Source organism: Petaurus breviceps, unplaced genomic scaffold (assembly GCF_028583685.1).
Source record: "Petaurus breviceps papuanus isolate PSGF00001 unplaced genomic scaffold, PetGlider_PUasm1.0 174, whole genome shotgun sequence".
In the NCBI taxonomy this organism is placed as follows: Eukaryota; Metazoa; Chordata; class Mammalia; order Diprotodontia; family Petauridae; genus Petaurus; species Petaurus breviceps.
This window is the reverse complement of record NW_027185761.1, coordinates 13,733,415-13,750,798: the sequence shown is the minus strand read 5'-3', so window position 1 is coordinate 13,750,798 and position 17,384 is coordinate 13,733,415. Positions and strand designations below refer to the sequence as shown.

Genomic DNA, 17,384 nt, shown 5'->3' with positions numbered 1-17,384 from the left:
GACTTGATAACTATACCAGTCAGTGACCATGAATTAAGCAGCACTGGCATTACAATAGTGTGGGCCATGTAGACATCAGAAGGAAATTAGTTAAAAGATAAGGCGGCTGAGTTGTATGGGATCTATGGGTATCATCTGGTATAGTCTAGTCTGTAGCAGTTATAGACTATATGAACTGGTATCATCCACCATAAGCTAGTACATTTAACTCCTTTGCCAGGACCCAACATCCAGGGATTTAATGGCAAATGCTTAACCTCTGGGCTCTCTGGGGAAAAAATATATCCACAACATACTTTTAAATTTAATCTACGTAATTCATATTCTTAAGTGAAGACAATCAACAAAAATAGTTGTTTTTACAAAACTTACTGATTTCCAGGGTGTAAATGCTCACTCTGAAGATTTAACAACGGCTCTTGCAAAGGCTTGGAGCTGGCTCCAGCGCCCCCTGACAACAACTAAAATGGAAGTGAGGTTGAGGAAGGGGAGAGAAGGAGCCCTGTACGGATCTAAGGTCTGGATTTTGAGTCAGGGAACCTGGTTTTGAGTTCTAGTTCTGTGGTTTGCTGTCTATGTAAAAGGAAAAGAAGAAGCAGAGTAAATGATGTCATCAGAGAAATATGTGACTGAAAAAAAACAGGCTGGTTGCATGGTGAGAACAATGAATAATGGATGGACAGACTTCTTCCCAGGTATCTTTGTAATGTTGAGAGAAAATAACCAAGTCCTTGAGCAGACTGGATGGAACCCATGGGAGGAAGTCGTTGAGTCATCTAGGATAAACAAGCATGGATGGGTTGAGATTGGTATGGTTGATGGGCACGAGCACATGGATTAGATCACAGATCCCTCTGAATATCTGGAAAATGCATAATTCTCTCCCACCCTCCTCCATGCCAACACAATTACTATTTTGATCCTGATATCAGGAAAAATGACACTGAATGAATAGTCTTGCTTAGCCCTTCTAATCCAGAGAGCATCTTGGCTTACCTGGGAGTGGCTGGAATACTCCATGATTCTCCACATCCACCATCAGGTCAAAGTGCGAACAGTCACTCAGAGTGACCACTTCATTGACTTCCCCTGGCATGAGACCATTGATTCTCAGGGGAAGCTCCAGGGTTTGGCCTACCCGGGCTTCCACCTGGCAGGGTATAAACTCCATGCTGCTGGGTTCTATTACATACACCTGAGTAGGAGACACAAAGGGCAGAACTATGACCTGGGTATGGGATTGGCATAGGATTACTCTTTCAAGAGCATGAAATCTGCCATCTGCTCCCTTCTCTGCAATTTTCTACACTCTCCTCGGCAATCCCAAACCCTTGTGCCCATTGTCCTTATTTTGAGCCTCAGACTCATGAACAGGTTCTCTCCCCACTAGTACTATATTAGTGCTGAACATTTCTACCTCCTCTCCATAGGGATACCAAGATTGCAAATGGATTTAAGATAATAATTCAGATACAACATATGCAAGTCTTTCTCAGTATAGTTTGAAATCAATTCTTCCTTGAATGTTCAAGCTAGAAGTCATCTTTTGCAACCAAGTGTTGAAGAAATTAGGGCCACCATAAAGAACTGAGATGCAGACTAGAATTGTAGTTCTGATCTTTCAAAAACAAGGTGTGCGACTTTGACCAAGTCACCTAAACTTATCTGAACAACACTTTCCTTGGCTGTAAAATGGACTTGGACTAGAGGAGCTCCAAAGCTGGGTGTTACAGCAGTTACAGTACAGGACTTGAAGTCAGGAAGAACTGAGTTCAAATCTAGGCTTATACATTTCCCAGCTATGTGACCCCGGGCAAACCACTTAACCTGTTTCCTCATTTGTAAAATGGGAATAAATAATGGAACATACCTTCCAGGGTCATTGTGATGATAAGATGAGACAATGTTTGTAAAGCACTTTGCAAACCTTAATGTACCATATGATCGCTAGTTATTATTATAATGATTATTACTACTTTGAGTTCTGAGGTTCTATTACTACCTACCCCTACATTGTTGCTGTAAGAAAAGTGGACTGTGAAAAATTAAAAGTTATGTAAATGTGAATGTCATCATTATTATTACTACTATAATTAGTGGTGGTGGTGGTGGTGGTGGTGAAGTAATAGGAACTCATCAGACAGTCTAAAGGTATTAAGTACTTACTATGTGCCTAGCTCTGTGCTAAATGCTGGGGATACAAAGAAAGTCCATAAAGAGCCCCTACTCTCAAGTAACTCACAATCTAATAGGGGAGGCAATATGAAAACAACTATGTACAAATAAAATCTAGACATGATGAATTAGGAATAATCACAGAGAGAAGGCACTAGCATTAAGATGGATGGGGGAGAAGCGAAGCCAAGACGGTGGAGTAGAGAAGTATTCAGCTGAGCCCTTCCAACATGCCTCTGCAAACAACTTTTAAATAATGCCTCAAATTGAATTCTATAGTGGTAGTGCCAACAAAATGTCAGAGTGAGACATTTTTTCCAGCCTAAGGCAACATAGGAGGTTGGGAAGAGAGAGCTGCAACAAAAGCAGAAGCAGCTTTGGGAACTCTCAAGCCATAGACAGTAAAGGGATCAAGCAACTAGTCGGAAAGAGATTACAGGGTAGCCCAGGGCACCACTGGACAAAGGACCAGATGCTGTTTGTCAATTCCATTGCCTATACCCACTTCTGGATCACATAGTTCAAAGGCAGAGAGGAGCACTTTTGGTCAAAAGGGTGCAGAAGCCCTTCTGGACAGTATCACTCTGGGCTCCAAAGGGTCAGGGACCCTGAGAAATGGTATCTTTTCTGGTCCCAAGGGAGAGAGGCCCTGAAGAGCAGTATTGATTACAATTCCAAGGAATCAAGGGCTCTTCCTGAGTAAGACCCAGAGTGCAGACCAGAAGAGTAGTGACCACACGTCTCCCAGATCACCATAGAATTACCCAAAACTTCCAAACAACTAGCTCTGAAGACAACAGAGCAAAAAAAGCTTAAACCTTGTGACAATGCTTCTTCCTCCTGTCAGTCCCAAGAAAGGAACAGAGAGAAATTTTAAATTCAAATCAAGAAATAGCGTGGAAAAAATAAACAAACAACAACAAAAAAGAATCAGCCCATAAAAATCTACTATGGTGACAATGAAGATCAAGACACAAATTCAGAAGACAAAAAAGTCAAAACAGCTATAAGCAAAACATCAAAGGAAAAAATGTGAATTGGACACAAGCCCAACAAAAATTATTAGAAGAGCTAAAAAAAATTTCCAAAATCAAATAAGAATGGTAAAGGAAAAAATAGGTGGGGTAACTAGGTGGCACAGTGAATAAAGCACTGGCACTGGAGTCAGGAGGACCTGAGTTCAAATTGCCTCAGACACCTAATGCTCACTAGCTGTGTGACCTTGAGCAAGTCACTTAACCTTAATTGCCCTGCTGCCATCTCCCCTCCAAAAAAAAAAACAGGTAAAGAAATGAAAACAAAAGAAGAAAATCACGAAAAGATATCAGTTTGGTAAAAGAGAAACAAAATCAAAAAATACTGAAGAAAATAACACCTTGAAAACAAAATTGGCCAACAGAAGAAGTACAGAAATTCACTGATGAAAATAACTTCTTAAAAAGCAGAATTGGTCAAATGGAAAAAAGAGGTATAAGAGCTCAATGAAGAAAATGATTCCTTAAAAATTAGAACTGGCCAAGTAGAAGGTAATGACTTCATGAGACATCAAGAAATAATCAAAGTCAAAATGATGAAAAAATAGAATCAAACATGAAACATCTCATCAGAAAAACAAATGACTTGGAAAATATATCAAGGAGAAATAATTTAAAAATCATTGGATCATCTGAAAGCCATCATCAAAGAAAGAGGCTAGACATCATATTTGAAGAAATAATCAAGGAAAACTGTCCCAATATCCTAGAGTCAGAGGGTAAGATGGAAATTAAAAAAAATCCACCAATAACCAACCACCTGAAAAAGTTCCCAAAATGAAAACTCCCAGTTATATTACAGTTAAATTTCAGAGCTCCCAGGTCAAAGAAAATATTTCATGTAGCCAGAAGGAAAACTTTCAAATACCACAGAGTCACAGTCAAGATCGCACAAGATTTAACAGCTACCACATTAACGGAGCAGAGGGCTTGATATGATATTCCAGAAGGCAAAAGAGCTGGGATTACAACCAAAAATAATGTACCAGCAAAACTGATTATAATCTTTCAAGAGAAAAAAAAATAAAGACATTTAATGAAATGAAAGACTTTCCAGCATTCCTGATAAAAAGACCAGAACTAAAAAGAAAATCTAACTTTCAAATATAAGACTCAAGAAAAGCATAAAAAGGAAAATCATAAGAAAATCAATAAAGTTAAACTGTTTACATTCCTTAACTTTCCTTAAAAAAAAAAAAAGGATTATGAAAAGCTTCTTTTTTTTAGAGAGGGGAAGGCAGGGCAATTGGGGTTAAGTGACTTGCCCAAGGTCACACAGTTACTAAGTGTCAAGTGTCTGAAGTCACATTTGAACTCGGGTCCTCCTGACTCTAGGGCCTATGCTCTATTCACCTACCTGCCCTAAAAGCTTCTTAAAGAAGGTGGGAAGACCATTTCAGGCATGAGGAACAGCCAGCAAAAAATGCCCAATCAGGAGATGGAAATATCAAGTGCAAGAAACAGTTACTGGAATGAAGAATACATGAGGGGCAGTGAACATGGTGTAAGAAGTAAGAAGACTGGAAAGACAGGAAGGGGCACCACCTCCTACATAAAATCTTCCCTGATCCCCTTTACCAGCTAGTATTTTCCTGCTAAATTTACCTTGTATTTTTTGAATACTGTTGTCTTCCCATGTAGAATGTGAACACCATGAAGACAGACTGTCTCCAATTGTCTTTTTACCTACAGTGCATGGCAAAGAGCCTGGCACAGAGAAAGCATTTAACAAATGCTTAGTGATGGAGTCATTGATGGGAACTGGAATCTGAAGACCTGGGTTTCAATCATATCTCTGCTATTTACTCCCTATGTGAATTCTAACAAGGCATTTCACTTGTTTGAGCTACCATTTCTTTATCTGTAAAATGAGGGCCTGACACCGGATAATAATCACCATGGTCTCATCCAAAGACTTAATCCTGCAACCAAGAGCTTTGACACCGATTCCTAGGCACAGGGTGATGGTATCTTTTCATGACATTGCATCTGTTCACTTCTAGTATCTATATTTTGAAAATCATCTACCCAGTGGGTTGAGGAAACCGATGAGCCAAACAATAAGAGGATACTTACGTCCCATTTTTGATTTTCCAAAACATTTGATCATTAGATAATAATAACAGATCCCATTTATATAGCACTTTATTGTTTATAACTCAGTAAAACATCTAGGGCAGATGCCATGATTCTGTTTTAGAGATGACACAGTTGAATGGCAGTAAAGTTAGATGACTCAATAGGCCATGCCAGATCTCACTCATGGCACAGCCAGGCTTGATGGCAGGTCTTCTGACTCTCACAGACAGCTTTTTCCCATTCTATCACACTGTTCTTCATGCTTCTACATCAAAACATTTCTACTATCAGAACATGACTGCTTGTATTTCTTCCCCCTCCATTCACTGCCTTGTCTTTCACATAGTAGGTACTTAATAAATAGTTTAATTGAAAATTGAGGTCAGCAGATCAGGCTCCTTTCAAAATTCAGTCTGAACACAATAAATCCTGCTGGATATGTGAATTGATATTCGGTGTCCCCAAAAATGCTCAAGTGTGCAAAAGCTCCACTGATCTGACCTGCCCAATCACAGAAGCTTCTTCCAGGATTTGTTGCATAGTCAAAAACACATTTTTATGGAAGGGAGTCTTTAAATGGATACAATTCTAGACAGTGAGAATCTTGAAGACAGGGACCACGCCTGTGTTGATCTTTAGATCCTTCCCACAATATCGAACACAATAGCTTGTACACAGCAGTTCATAGGATACCAAATCATACAGACTGAGAGCTGAAAAGGACCTCTCTGACCATCTATCTAGCCTCCTCATTTATAGACAAGGAAATTAAAGCCTGGAGGTTAAGTGAATTGCCCAAGGTCATAAGGGTAATAAGCATCAGAAGCAAAAATATGAATCCAGGTTCTCTGACTAAAGAGTCGATGAATTCTTTGTCCATTCACATTTCTTGAATGAATGAACCAAACTATGGCCTCTTGCTGATACCTCCTCTTCAGTCATGGTTTAAAACTAGCAAATCACCATTCTGTTTCCTCTCTATGTAGCTGAAGATAGGGGCAGATCATGATGTTTTTTGTTGTCCTGCTGAAGTTGTAAAAGATCTGTCACATCACGCCCTGGAGTCAGGAGGACCTGAGTTCAAATCCAGCCTCAGACACTTGACACAAAAACTAGCCATGTGACCTTGGGCAAGTCACTTAACCCCAATTGCCCTCCCCCCCAAAAAAAACCATGTCACATCTCAAAAGGTCACATGGATCTGGAGTAGAGTATTTATCTAGTGCAGCCCTTCTCTAACACTAATTCCCCTCCTTTCTACCATTTCACTTAAATAAGGGTCCTCAAAATGCCTTTTGATCCACTGTCTTTGTATCCTCAGTGCTTGATACAGAGTAAGTACCTAGTAAATGCTTGTTGATTGACTGATTTAAAGCAGGAAGGGCCCTTGTCAATCTGTTATCATCAACTTGGTGAACCCTCCCCTTCCCATGTAGTCCAGAGTCTTGGATCCCCGAGGCTCCATGATCCCACTCCAATACCTTCATGTCTCCATAATGTAAGGGATTCTGCACATCATGCGCCTGGATCACACTGACACCAATGTCACTACTGGTTGTCATCACACCCTTGACTGTGACCGTGGCTACCATGTGGCTCGATGAGGACCAGGTGAAGTTCCCACTCCCACCATGGGCCTAGGAAGGAAGAAAACATTGGCTCAACATGCTGACCTCGCCTTTCCTAAAGTGCCTTATGACTCACAATGTGGGACAGGTGCATCAGAGGAAGCCCTGCCAAAATTTCCCTGGGGAAAATGTAGTTGGGAAACAGAACACAAGCCCTACATATCTAGAGTCCCTACTGAAAGAAACTCTTTCTCTCGGGGCAGAAATTGGCAGACCCTCGGCTAGTCATCTGTTACTATTCAACTGCGTGCTGGTCCTGTCTTTCTCAGAATGTTTGACGTAATGCACCACTCTGAGATGTGGCCTACCTAGACACCTGTGATTACTTATGCCATAGTCTCTGTGGTCAGGACTTCAGGTCTGTCCCACATGAACCACCTCTCACCACTCCAAACTCAATCTGCTAGACACAGTCTCTCGGACACTGGAGGGTCCTGGTACAGCTGGATAAGGATGCTAGGGACATTGGCCTTCAATTGCTGAGAAAAGGCAGAAAGGGTCGATGAAAATAAGGTGGGTTTCTTTTCATTGTGACACTTTTATGTTTTGCCCCCAAAACATTTGCCCCTACATCCAGGGTCTGAAGAATGCATGGATTAGGAGTAAATGATTGTTATCCCAACATTCTAGGAGTCTGAATCCTTTTTGGTAGGTGTATATTGGGGAGGTCCATATCTATGATTTCACCACGGATAAAAATCAGATAGGAAGATGGTATAGGCAGCTTCATGTCTCCATGAAGCAGATACATAATCTATCTGCAAATTCTAGTCCTAGAGAATTGGCAGGAGCACTGACAAGTCACTTACCTTATCAAGGACCATACAATCAATATGTGTCCCAGGCAGAACTTGAACCCAGATCTTCTAGACTTGAAGGCCAGCCTATACCATGCTACCTAATTCTTAACCCTTTTTAGTGAAGGAATTTGCTATATAGTGAGCTCTGTAAGGGCAAGAAACACGTTTCATTTATTCCTGCTTCTCCTTCGAGGATAAATACAGTTCTCTCTGTATAGGACATGCTCAATAAAAGTTGCAAACAAATGAAGGAATTCTCAGATCTGGGACAGGGTGGACCCCATCCCTTCTATCTGAACCAAAACTTTTTGTTTTGTTTTTGTAAAAGGGCCAGACAGGAAGAGTTCAGAAGTGAATGAGTGAGAAGAAGTCATATTCGTATGTTCCTTCCCTCCCAATACCTGATTCCATTTTTTGGGGAATGCTCTGAAGTAAGAAAACCATAAGAAGCAGGCCCCGACAATGCAACAGAATAAACACATGTGCCTTTCCTAAAGTGGAAAACAGCTATCCAGTGTCTCCCCTGAAAGCCGGGCAGGCAAGGAACAGACCAAACAGAGGGAGCTGCTGGTTTAAGTTTCCTGCTCTGCTAAAACTTTATTTGACTGTGGGAAGGGGTGCTATTGTCCTAGTTCCTCCCTTTTCATCACAAAGATGAGCATAAGCTGTTTGTGTGTGACCTAATGACAGTTCTCCCTTCTTTTGTCTGTAGCCCCTACAAGAAATGGAACCACTCCAGGACCAGTTGAGCAGATAAACCTCCATTTGTGCTATCTGCACCCCAATTCCCCTTTTCCATTTATTTTATTAAAAACTGAATGATTGGGGGTGGGGGTTAGGGAGAGAACCATTAATTGTGATTTCAGGCAGGAAGGAAACTGACACAATGGCCAGAGTCCCCAGAGGGACAAGGGCTGAAAGTGAGTAAGAGTCATCAGGTCCTCTTACAGTCACAACTCCCTTTTACCCAGTTCAATAACTATTCTGTTCCATGTGTCAGCATAGGAGTTGGGGCAGTGAAGGACAAATAGAATGTCCAAGACCACTGGGAATGGAAATACCAAGTTCAAGAAACTTGAAAACCATGTGAGGGAACTTAATCCTGACCCATGTTTTATCTTCAGGATTCTAATTCGGCCATTCTCCTAAAATGGAATTTCTTTATCCTTTCTGAAAAGAAAAACAAAGCTGGACCTTGTCTAAGAAAGAGATAAAGGGGCGGCCAAGTGGCTCAGCGAGTAAGAACACCGGCCCCAGTGTCGGGATGACCTGGGGATCAAATCCGGGCTCAGATACTTAGCACCACACCCAGAAATAACTGGCCGTGTAACCTTGAGCAAGTTACTTAACCCTGATTGCTTTAAAAAAAAAAAAAAGAAAGAGATAAAAGTTGTAACTAAGAGCAGAGAATTACAGGGGTCTAGCTCACAGTTGCCGTACCACCTTGCCATCTCTGTGTCGCTTAGGAAGTCTTAGAGAAAAACAAACCTTTCACAGAATGGGCAGAGGAGGGTAAGAAAACCATTTGTCCAGAGGGCAATGGCCAGAAGATTTACTGGAAAACAGTTTAAGCCAGTGCTAAATTTTCCCTTGGATAACTTCAAAAGTTCATTCATTGCAACTTCACTAAGATAGGTTGAGGACAAGATGGTTGAAGACAATAGCTCCCCCTAAAACACACCCATGACAAGCATACCTTTAAGTAATTTTAGTGATGCTTCCTCACTGTGATTCAGCATTAACCATTTTCTGTGTTTACATGTTTACCTTTATTGTGTATTGATAGGCTCCTGTTTTGGGCTGCCATGGGAAAGTTAGGATGCTTGGTGAAAGGGTGATGGGGACATAAATTTCAACCTCCTGCTGGTTCCGGACAGGCGCTGGTAAAGTGTGGACACCTCCATCCTACAATGGGAAAGCAATAGTCACCATGGCAACTATTTCATTTGCACAGTCTTTCTCTTTCAAATCAACAAGCTCCTTCTTACCTATCTCCCCACCCCCAGCCCTGAAGAAGAGGAATCAGAGAGAGAAAGAGAGAAAGTGGGGGGAGGGGAGGGGAAGAAGGGGGCTCAGCAAACCAGCACATACCCACATGACTATGAATGAAAAGCAAACAAGGAGATAAATTCTGATCCCAAGGGCAGGTTTTAAAATGACACAGTCTATGGGAAGAAGGGTATGGGGGACATTTCCTAAGGATGGAATGCTCTCCTTCCTCATCTCTGGTTCATAGGATCCCTGGGCTCCTTCAAAATACACTTTGGGCACCACCTCCACCTCCAGTGTTCTCCCAGGAGTTGAGTGTTCTCTCTCTCTCTCTCTGAAAATTACTTTGTGTGTGTGTGTGTGTGTGTATAAAATACTGATTTATTTGTGCACATGCTATAACTAAACCCACCTAATTAAGCCTTTCAAGCTTATTATGAATATATATGGAGAGCATACCAACTGCCATGATCTCCTTAAAGGCAAGGGACCATCTCATTTTTACCTTTCAATCTCCTGCACTTAGGAGAGTACCTTCCACATAGTAAGCAATTAGTAAATTTTTGTAGAATCAAATGGAATCCTGTAAAATGCAGGTTGGGGGGAACTTGTAGGAAAGGAGAAAAAAAGGGAAAAGTGGTCAATCTGTGCAAAAGTCACGACAACTGTATAGTCTGGTGGAAATTGTTACAAACCAGATGATGGATGTACATACAAGAATACATGAAAAGAAAGTTGAGAATTTCATCCTGGAAAAGAGGTTTTTTCCCATGATTCCTTAACATTAACATAGCTAGACACAGCAGGCCCAAGGCCAAGGGTTGAACAGCACATTGATCCCAAAAGCAATGGTTTCCATTGTTTCCTTGTCTGCTCCTAATCCTAGCAAGGCTTGCTCTTTGGGGAAAGGAGGAAGAGAACACCAACCTTTATGATTTCCCCCAGAGACCTGTCATTCCTTTCTTGTTGAGGTAATCATCAAGGACAAAGATGAAAGGAGACGACAGCAAAATGAAAGGCTCATTAGGACAGGTTTACCTGATCCACCACAGAAGTGAGGGCTGCATCAATCACTGTCTGTCCCCTTTTTATTGCTTTGACTTGATGGTATGAACCATTCTGGGAGGACTTAAGCACCTCAAAATACTCCCGAGGCAATGCAGTATCAATTCTGATATTCTGGAAATCAAAATAAGCAAGGTAAATAGTTATCTCTGATTGACTTATAGAAGAATGCCCAAAATACTTCCATTAAAAAAAGAAAAAGAAACTTAATATCAAAGCCTCAAGAAATCTAATTTCAAAGGAGAAAAAAATTGGCCTTGTTGATTCAATTGAATAAGAAGATGGAAAAGACCAACTTCTCTGACATTTCTTTCCCTCAGTGTTAATCTCAGAGAAAGAAAATAAAACTATCAACTAAACAATACCATCTTGGACCTAGATAATTGGTTATCATCAAGAAATTCTAATTTTTAAAAAATGTAGCAGGAATTGTGTGGGGAAATTCTTTAATTTGCCTGTCATTTCTATAGAGAAATTCATCAGAACAGCACAAGTTACCAAAGTGAGAAAGCTAACTTAATTTGGCAACAGCTACATAGAAATTGATAGCCCAAGAGTCAACCCCTGAGATGTCACTGTTTACTGAGAAAACAAAAAACAAAGTAAAAAAGCCCCCCTGTTTTTCAAGCACTCCAGAGGTACAGGGACAATAATTATACTCAAGAAGAGAAAAAAACATGGCAGCTGGCAAGAGGTATCTCCTTTACTCTTAACTATCACTCATTACCCAAACTACAGATATAAATTAAACTCCAGTAACTGCTGTACTTAACTTTAGCCAAGGTGTACCTCTTTCAAGTCCAAAAACATTAGAATTAGGGTACTGTGTATAAACTCAATTCTCTATGGACCTGAGTGGTGTCAGGCAACATTCTATGTCTTCCTTAAGAATCTGACAAGCTAATAAGTAGGTAGCGGATTCTGACATTAACCACTAAATTGGCCCCTTGGAAACCCTTCAGAACTCAAAAGTTGCAGGGGGGATACTCAGAGGGTTGCTATATTCATGGCTGGTATAACTCCAAATTAGACCCAGGTACACTGCAGGGAATCATTCCTTGGTATATACTTACATCTGATAAATACACCTTGTTACTTGATTTATCATACACCTCAATGGTGATTTCATAAAATCGGCCTGTTTCCAGGACCCATCTGTCCCCAGGATGAATTGTAAAGCCTATAAAACATGGAAACAGAACAACTTGACCATTTAATCTACAGAAAAGAAGGCTGTCTATCATTAAATGTTCTTACTCAAGAGCTGTCCCTTTTATATGGAGAGAGTGGTACTGGTCTACCATTAGAACATGACCAAAAAAAAAAAAAACAACCCAAAACAAAACAGATGGGCTATGCTAAATCATTCCTGCTCCCTTTACTGGTTCCCATTCATCATGTATTCAAAAGATGGTTAAGCAGAGCTGAGGGGATCAGCCCACAGACAGGATTATGGGGGTTAGTCTGTGGTCATGGAAAAGACTGTAACTAACTGGCCAGTATGAGGTTCAAGCTGATTGCTTTGTCTGCATGAGCCCCGTGTTCTAGGCAAATGAACTAGCTAGCAGATACAATGGTCTAGTTTAATGATCCATAATTAAACCAATTACACCTAAAATACCATGAAAACACTTCAAAAGCCCATGCGGAGTTACCACAATTAATCAGAATAATAATCCAACAATTATATTTCCCAAAAGACCTTAATTCTAGCCATAGCAAAAATTGCAAGTTTTTGATAGCAAGATCAAAATGGTGTCTATCACCACACAAGGAGTCTGAGATTGACATCACTGAAGCATCACAGCACATTTAATGTGTAAGTGGTTTCAAACAGAAGGATGAAAATGGTACGTCTGTGAAATGTTACATATGTGTCCTAAGCTTCTCTAGAATGGCTTTTATTCCTTAGCTTCTTCCTCCCTCCTCCTGTACTCTACCCTCAGCTCTCCTTCCCAGACACTACTGTTTCACGGGGTAAACTGCCTCTGAATTCACACTCCCATCATGCTTATTCTCCCAAAGGGGAGGGAAATCGAATGAAACAAGGAGAGGCTTGTGGACACCTGAGTGTAAGTTTTCCAATGAGGAGATCAAGATACTTTATGCAATCCATAAAAGCAGTTCTGGTGATCATCAGACATTTCTTTCTTTCTTTTCTTTTTAAATTTTTTTTCTTTTCAGACTGTTTTCAATATGCCAAAAGCCTCCCTCTCTTTTATTCCACTTCCCTCCTCTCCCTTTCTACCCATCAAGGATCAAACGGAGCAGGCTTGTCTTCTACTTTTTTTCCCCATATGCCTACACACTACCCTGGAGGAAGTGCTGGAAAGAAGCAAATAACCCAAAGGTAGCCAGCAAGGAGAGGCCCACAAGTGAACTGAAAGGCTTCAATTCAACTATTAACAAGCCCCCCAGGGTCCACATGGGTGAGAATAGGCTGAATCACCTAATATGATACAAAACGTATGCTTGTCAAAAAGACTGTTTTATGGAGAACTCACACAAGGCAAGCGCTCACATGGCAGTCAGAAGAAGCAATATAGGGACACTCTCAAGAACTCTGGAATTGTGTGACATGGGAGACACTGGCACAGGACCACCCAGTATGGCGTGCCCACATCAGAGAAGGTGCTGTGCTCTATGAGCAAAGCAGAATTGAGACAGCTCAAAGGAAATGCAGGATGTGCGAATTTGGAGAACCCACCTCCACCTGTGGTAGAGCATTCTGAGCTTATACCGGTCTGATCAGTCACAGTCAGACGCATCAAAACCTGACTCTAGCACAGCAATGTCTTTTTGGTCCTCTTTGAGAAGGAAGGACAACAGCCAACCAACCAAACAACCAACGATTATGTGTGACTATTATCACCTTATATGTATAAACACACACAAGAATACACACATGTGGATATGCACCCATGCATCATATACAGGACACATTGCCTATACACACAAGTACATTTCATATGCATGTATGTACACACAAACATACCCCCACACACATGTGCATTTGTGTGTGTGCACGTATGTAAGATCAGACATTTTACAATTTGTTCCAGTCAACTCTGTTTTTGAATTCACTGTACAACAGTCAGGAAACTGGTGCTTACCCAAGTATCCAGGTTCCACAACGTAAATCGTGCTGTTGGGTAATCTGGAAGCACCCTGCATACGAATGCCTGAAGTTTTAATTAAGGAATAAAACCACATGAGGAAAATAAACTTACTGGAAGGGGACTAAGCTGATTTTTGTCTGATTGATTAACTGGTACTTGCATCAGAGGCTAGATCTCTAAAGATATAAAAAATAATTTAAAAAATATATATAATTGCCTCTGGCTGTTTTCCACAGTTATTTCCCAGATCTGGAACAGTTATTTCCCAGAACTCCAGACAACAATAATGAATGCTTTTTTCACCAACAGAATGATTTCTTTACCAAAAATAACCATGAACTTTCAGAGAATTCCATGTGTTTATACTGAAACTATTTTATCCCCCGATGATTTTCCCAATAATCTATGCCACAGACCATTGTGAAAGGGTTCTAAGCCCTTAAGAAGATTCTGGAGGGAGGCAATAATGCTGTTTCTTTATTTGCTACTTCTCATTTCTAGGATTTTAACTAGTGAGTCATCCAGAGAGGTGTGCAATTCGATGTTGCTATTTCAACTCTTTCTGATTTTTAGATCACTGGGAGAAAGCAGGGATATTTTTAGCCTGGCCATGGGTTCAGAGAAGAAAAACATCTCCATATCAAAAAATATTTGGAGAACTGAAGTACATCCAAAGCTCGAATGCACATGCACACACACACACACACACACACACACACACACACATATTCAGAGGATATTTTTGTGTCCCAGCACCAGGTTAGTCTGTCCCTGCTGCAATGCAGTGACTATTGATGTCGCCTGAATCAACTTGGCGACAGGCTGCGTTGGATCTCCCTCAGGGCCAAGTATGTTATTCTGGAGTTGAAGTTCATACTGATCAGAAGGCATCATTAATTCTGTACATAGGAAAGACAAAACAAGAATGAGAAAAAAATGTTGAACAATAATGCAGCTCCCTTGCCAAAATCTATGAGTTCCATTAATGACAGGAGGTAGATTTGAAAAATGGAAAATTAAGCAAAAATCAAACTGTCATGCCTTATGGAAAAAGCTAACAGTCTCTAAGAAATCTGCAGAAAAGTACAGCCATAAGCAACCTAGGACCTCCCGTCCCCTTTAAATGACTACAGCCTTTGAGGAAAAATTCCCAGCTGCTTAAGGAATGATGACATTAGAGTCATTCCTATTCACCAGAGCAAGGGATTTTTAGGGTATCAGTGGAGATCATTGCTATGTCATCTTGAGAGCAGGAGGAGGGCAAGCTGAAAGAGCCACATCAGCCCTGGTTTCTAAAAAGACCTCTGAACAATGGTCTTCGCTGTTTTGGGCAAACTGAGGTCTGTAATTTGTGGGGAATTTATCCTAATTCCTAGAAGATAACATCTTAACAACCCATCAACCTTGGGTTTTTCTTTTGTTTTGTTCTTGTTGTTCTATCAGGTATATTTTGGAGCAACTAATAAATTAGCAGGGTGAGAACCAGATGATTTCTTAGGAAAAATTATGATTTTTCTTATAATATTTGTGATTTAGTATTCATTGTTTCCCTTGGGAGGTAGTGGAGACCATAATTTCCACCCTATTTTTTGTTTGGGAAGGAGGGGAAGTGTTCCATCAGATCTTTAGATTTTGATCTGATGTGATCTCCTTTCACTGAAGCCCCTTTATTTGTGTGACATGAGGGAAGAGAGTCATGATCCAGGGAACCAGGGACATTACAGCTAGAAGCATTTCTCACAATTCCCAGGAACCATGCCCCAAATTATGAGCCCAAGGTAGCTCTGTCATTGACTTTTTTTTCCTCCTTTTTCATTTGTTAGCAACATGGGAAAGCAAAGCTCTGTCCCTTGTAAATTTTTTACCATATACTCAGAATACATGAGCTGCTAAGTGTTAAAAATCATAAAAAAACATCTAATTGTCAACTCAAGCAGCATCACTTCAATATTCTAAAAACACTTTCAAAGAGCCAGCTTCTCCCAATACCTAAAAATACTTCCAAAGTATTGGCAACTTCAAAAACTGCACAAATTCATTCTGACCATGTGACAGAAGGTAATCACCTTCTTGGGAGCAGGAACTGTTCACTTTTATCTTTATTCACACACCAAACACCATACTGGTTACATAGTAGGTGCTTAATAAACATTGGTTGATTGATATGTACAACATACATACATCAATACAAAGGAGAGATACTAAGGTAAATCGGACAAGGTATATGCCCTGTGAGTTCATTTTACTTGAATGATGTGAGACAGGAGAACCCTGATAAAGGTACCAGGAACATTACGTGAAGGGGATTTTTCACAGTTCCCAGGAGCCATGCCCTAAACTATGGACCCAAGTCAGGTATACAAATAACTAGTAAAACTTGTGATATGATATGCTGTATAGAAGACAGAAGAGCACTAAATTGGGATTCGGAAGACTTGGGCTTGAATTCGGGCTCTATTCTTTACTACCTGTATAACTATGGGCAAGTTAATTCACCTTTCCCGGTCTGTTTCCTCTTTTGTAAAATAAAAAGGTTGAACTTGATGACACTTAAGGTCCTTTCCAGCTGTAAATCCATGATCTTGTGATGTTCTGTGACTAATCACAGAAGCCAGTCACAACCTTTCTATGATACAGGGGGGTAGGGACTGTGTACTTCACAAGTGTCCTCAGCTGGATGGAAGTTTGAATTTATCACACTCATTCAGACAATGATGAGGCTCTTCACAAAAGGATCCTTTACTAGACAAAACAATTCAGCAAAGATCCCTTTAAATAGCATCTCTTACAGTACACTTAAGTGCTGGTTTTCATAAGTCATCATATAAGTAATTATTAGAGAATTTTAGAGTTAGAAGGGTCATTAGAGACTATCTAGTCCAACTTTTTATCTGACAGATTAGGAAATGGATCCATAGGAAGAATTTATTTAGTGCCTACTTTGTGCCAGAAAGGTACTCTTGATAGAGCCTGAAGAGCAAACCACTAGCTTGTGGAAATGACTAGACAGAGCTCATGCTGACCCTAACCAGGCTAATCATTACAAGGACAGCATCCTGGATCCAGATGTATTGGCTCCCCAGCAACATGGTCAGAAACACACACGGAGCACTATAGGGATACAAGCCCAATTCCCTGGCTGCAGTTCCCCAAAGGAGACCAACCAGGAGATAATATAAAATGGAACACACTCAGAGACCTGACTGCTGGGTCACTGATACTCTGCCATGCCCATTCATCAAGCTCCTACCCTATTCTGGTCTCACACCCTTTCTCCTAACTTACAAAAATCAAAGCCAGTTAACTCCAAAACAAACATGGCAGCCTTCTTTAGAGATGCTGACACTGTAGCCCCAGACAGATGTACCAAGACCTTGTGGCAGGTGTGGTCAGAAGACATGGCTCAGTGAGAACCACTTGAGGTGGTCTGCACACCCCACTCTGTGCCCTCTTCCAGCTTCTTGCCCAACTGTTCTTCACTCCTTGCCCTATCAT

The 17,384-nt window shown here is 40.8% G+C and overlaps 1 protein-coding gene across 1 annotated transcript in view; it reads right to left on the bottom strand.

The window, feature by feature from the left end:
- NUP210 (nucleoporin 210) overlaps window positions 1-17,384 on the bottom strand; it is a 183,763-nt gene that overhangs the window by 91,996 nt on the left and 74,383 nt on the right. Inside the window, exons 7-13 of the mRNA XM_069083772.1 lie at window positions 14,630-14,788; window positions 13,884-13,952; window positions 11,844-11,950; window positions 10,744-10,884; window positions 9,484-9,621; window positions 6,770-6,925; window positions 997-1,195 (exon numbers count right to left, since the gene is read on the bottom strand). Of these exons, the coding sequence (XP_068939873.1) occupies window positions 997-1,195; window positions 6,770-6,925; window positions 9,484-9,621; window positions 10,744-10,884; window positions 11,844-11,950; window positions 13,884-13,952; window positions 14,630-14,788 (969 nt within the window). The remainder of the gene's footprint in view (window positions 1-996; window positions 1,196-6,769; window positions 6,926-9,483; window positions 9,622-10,743; window positions 10,885-11,843; window positions 11,951-13,883; window positions 13,953-14,629; window positions 14,789-17,384) is intronic.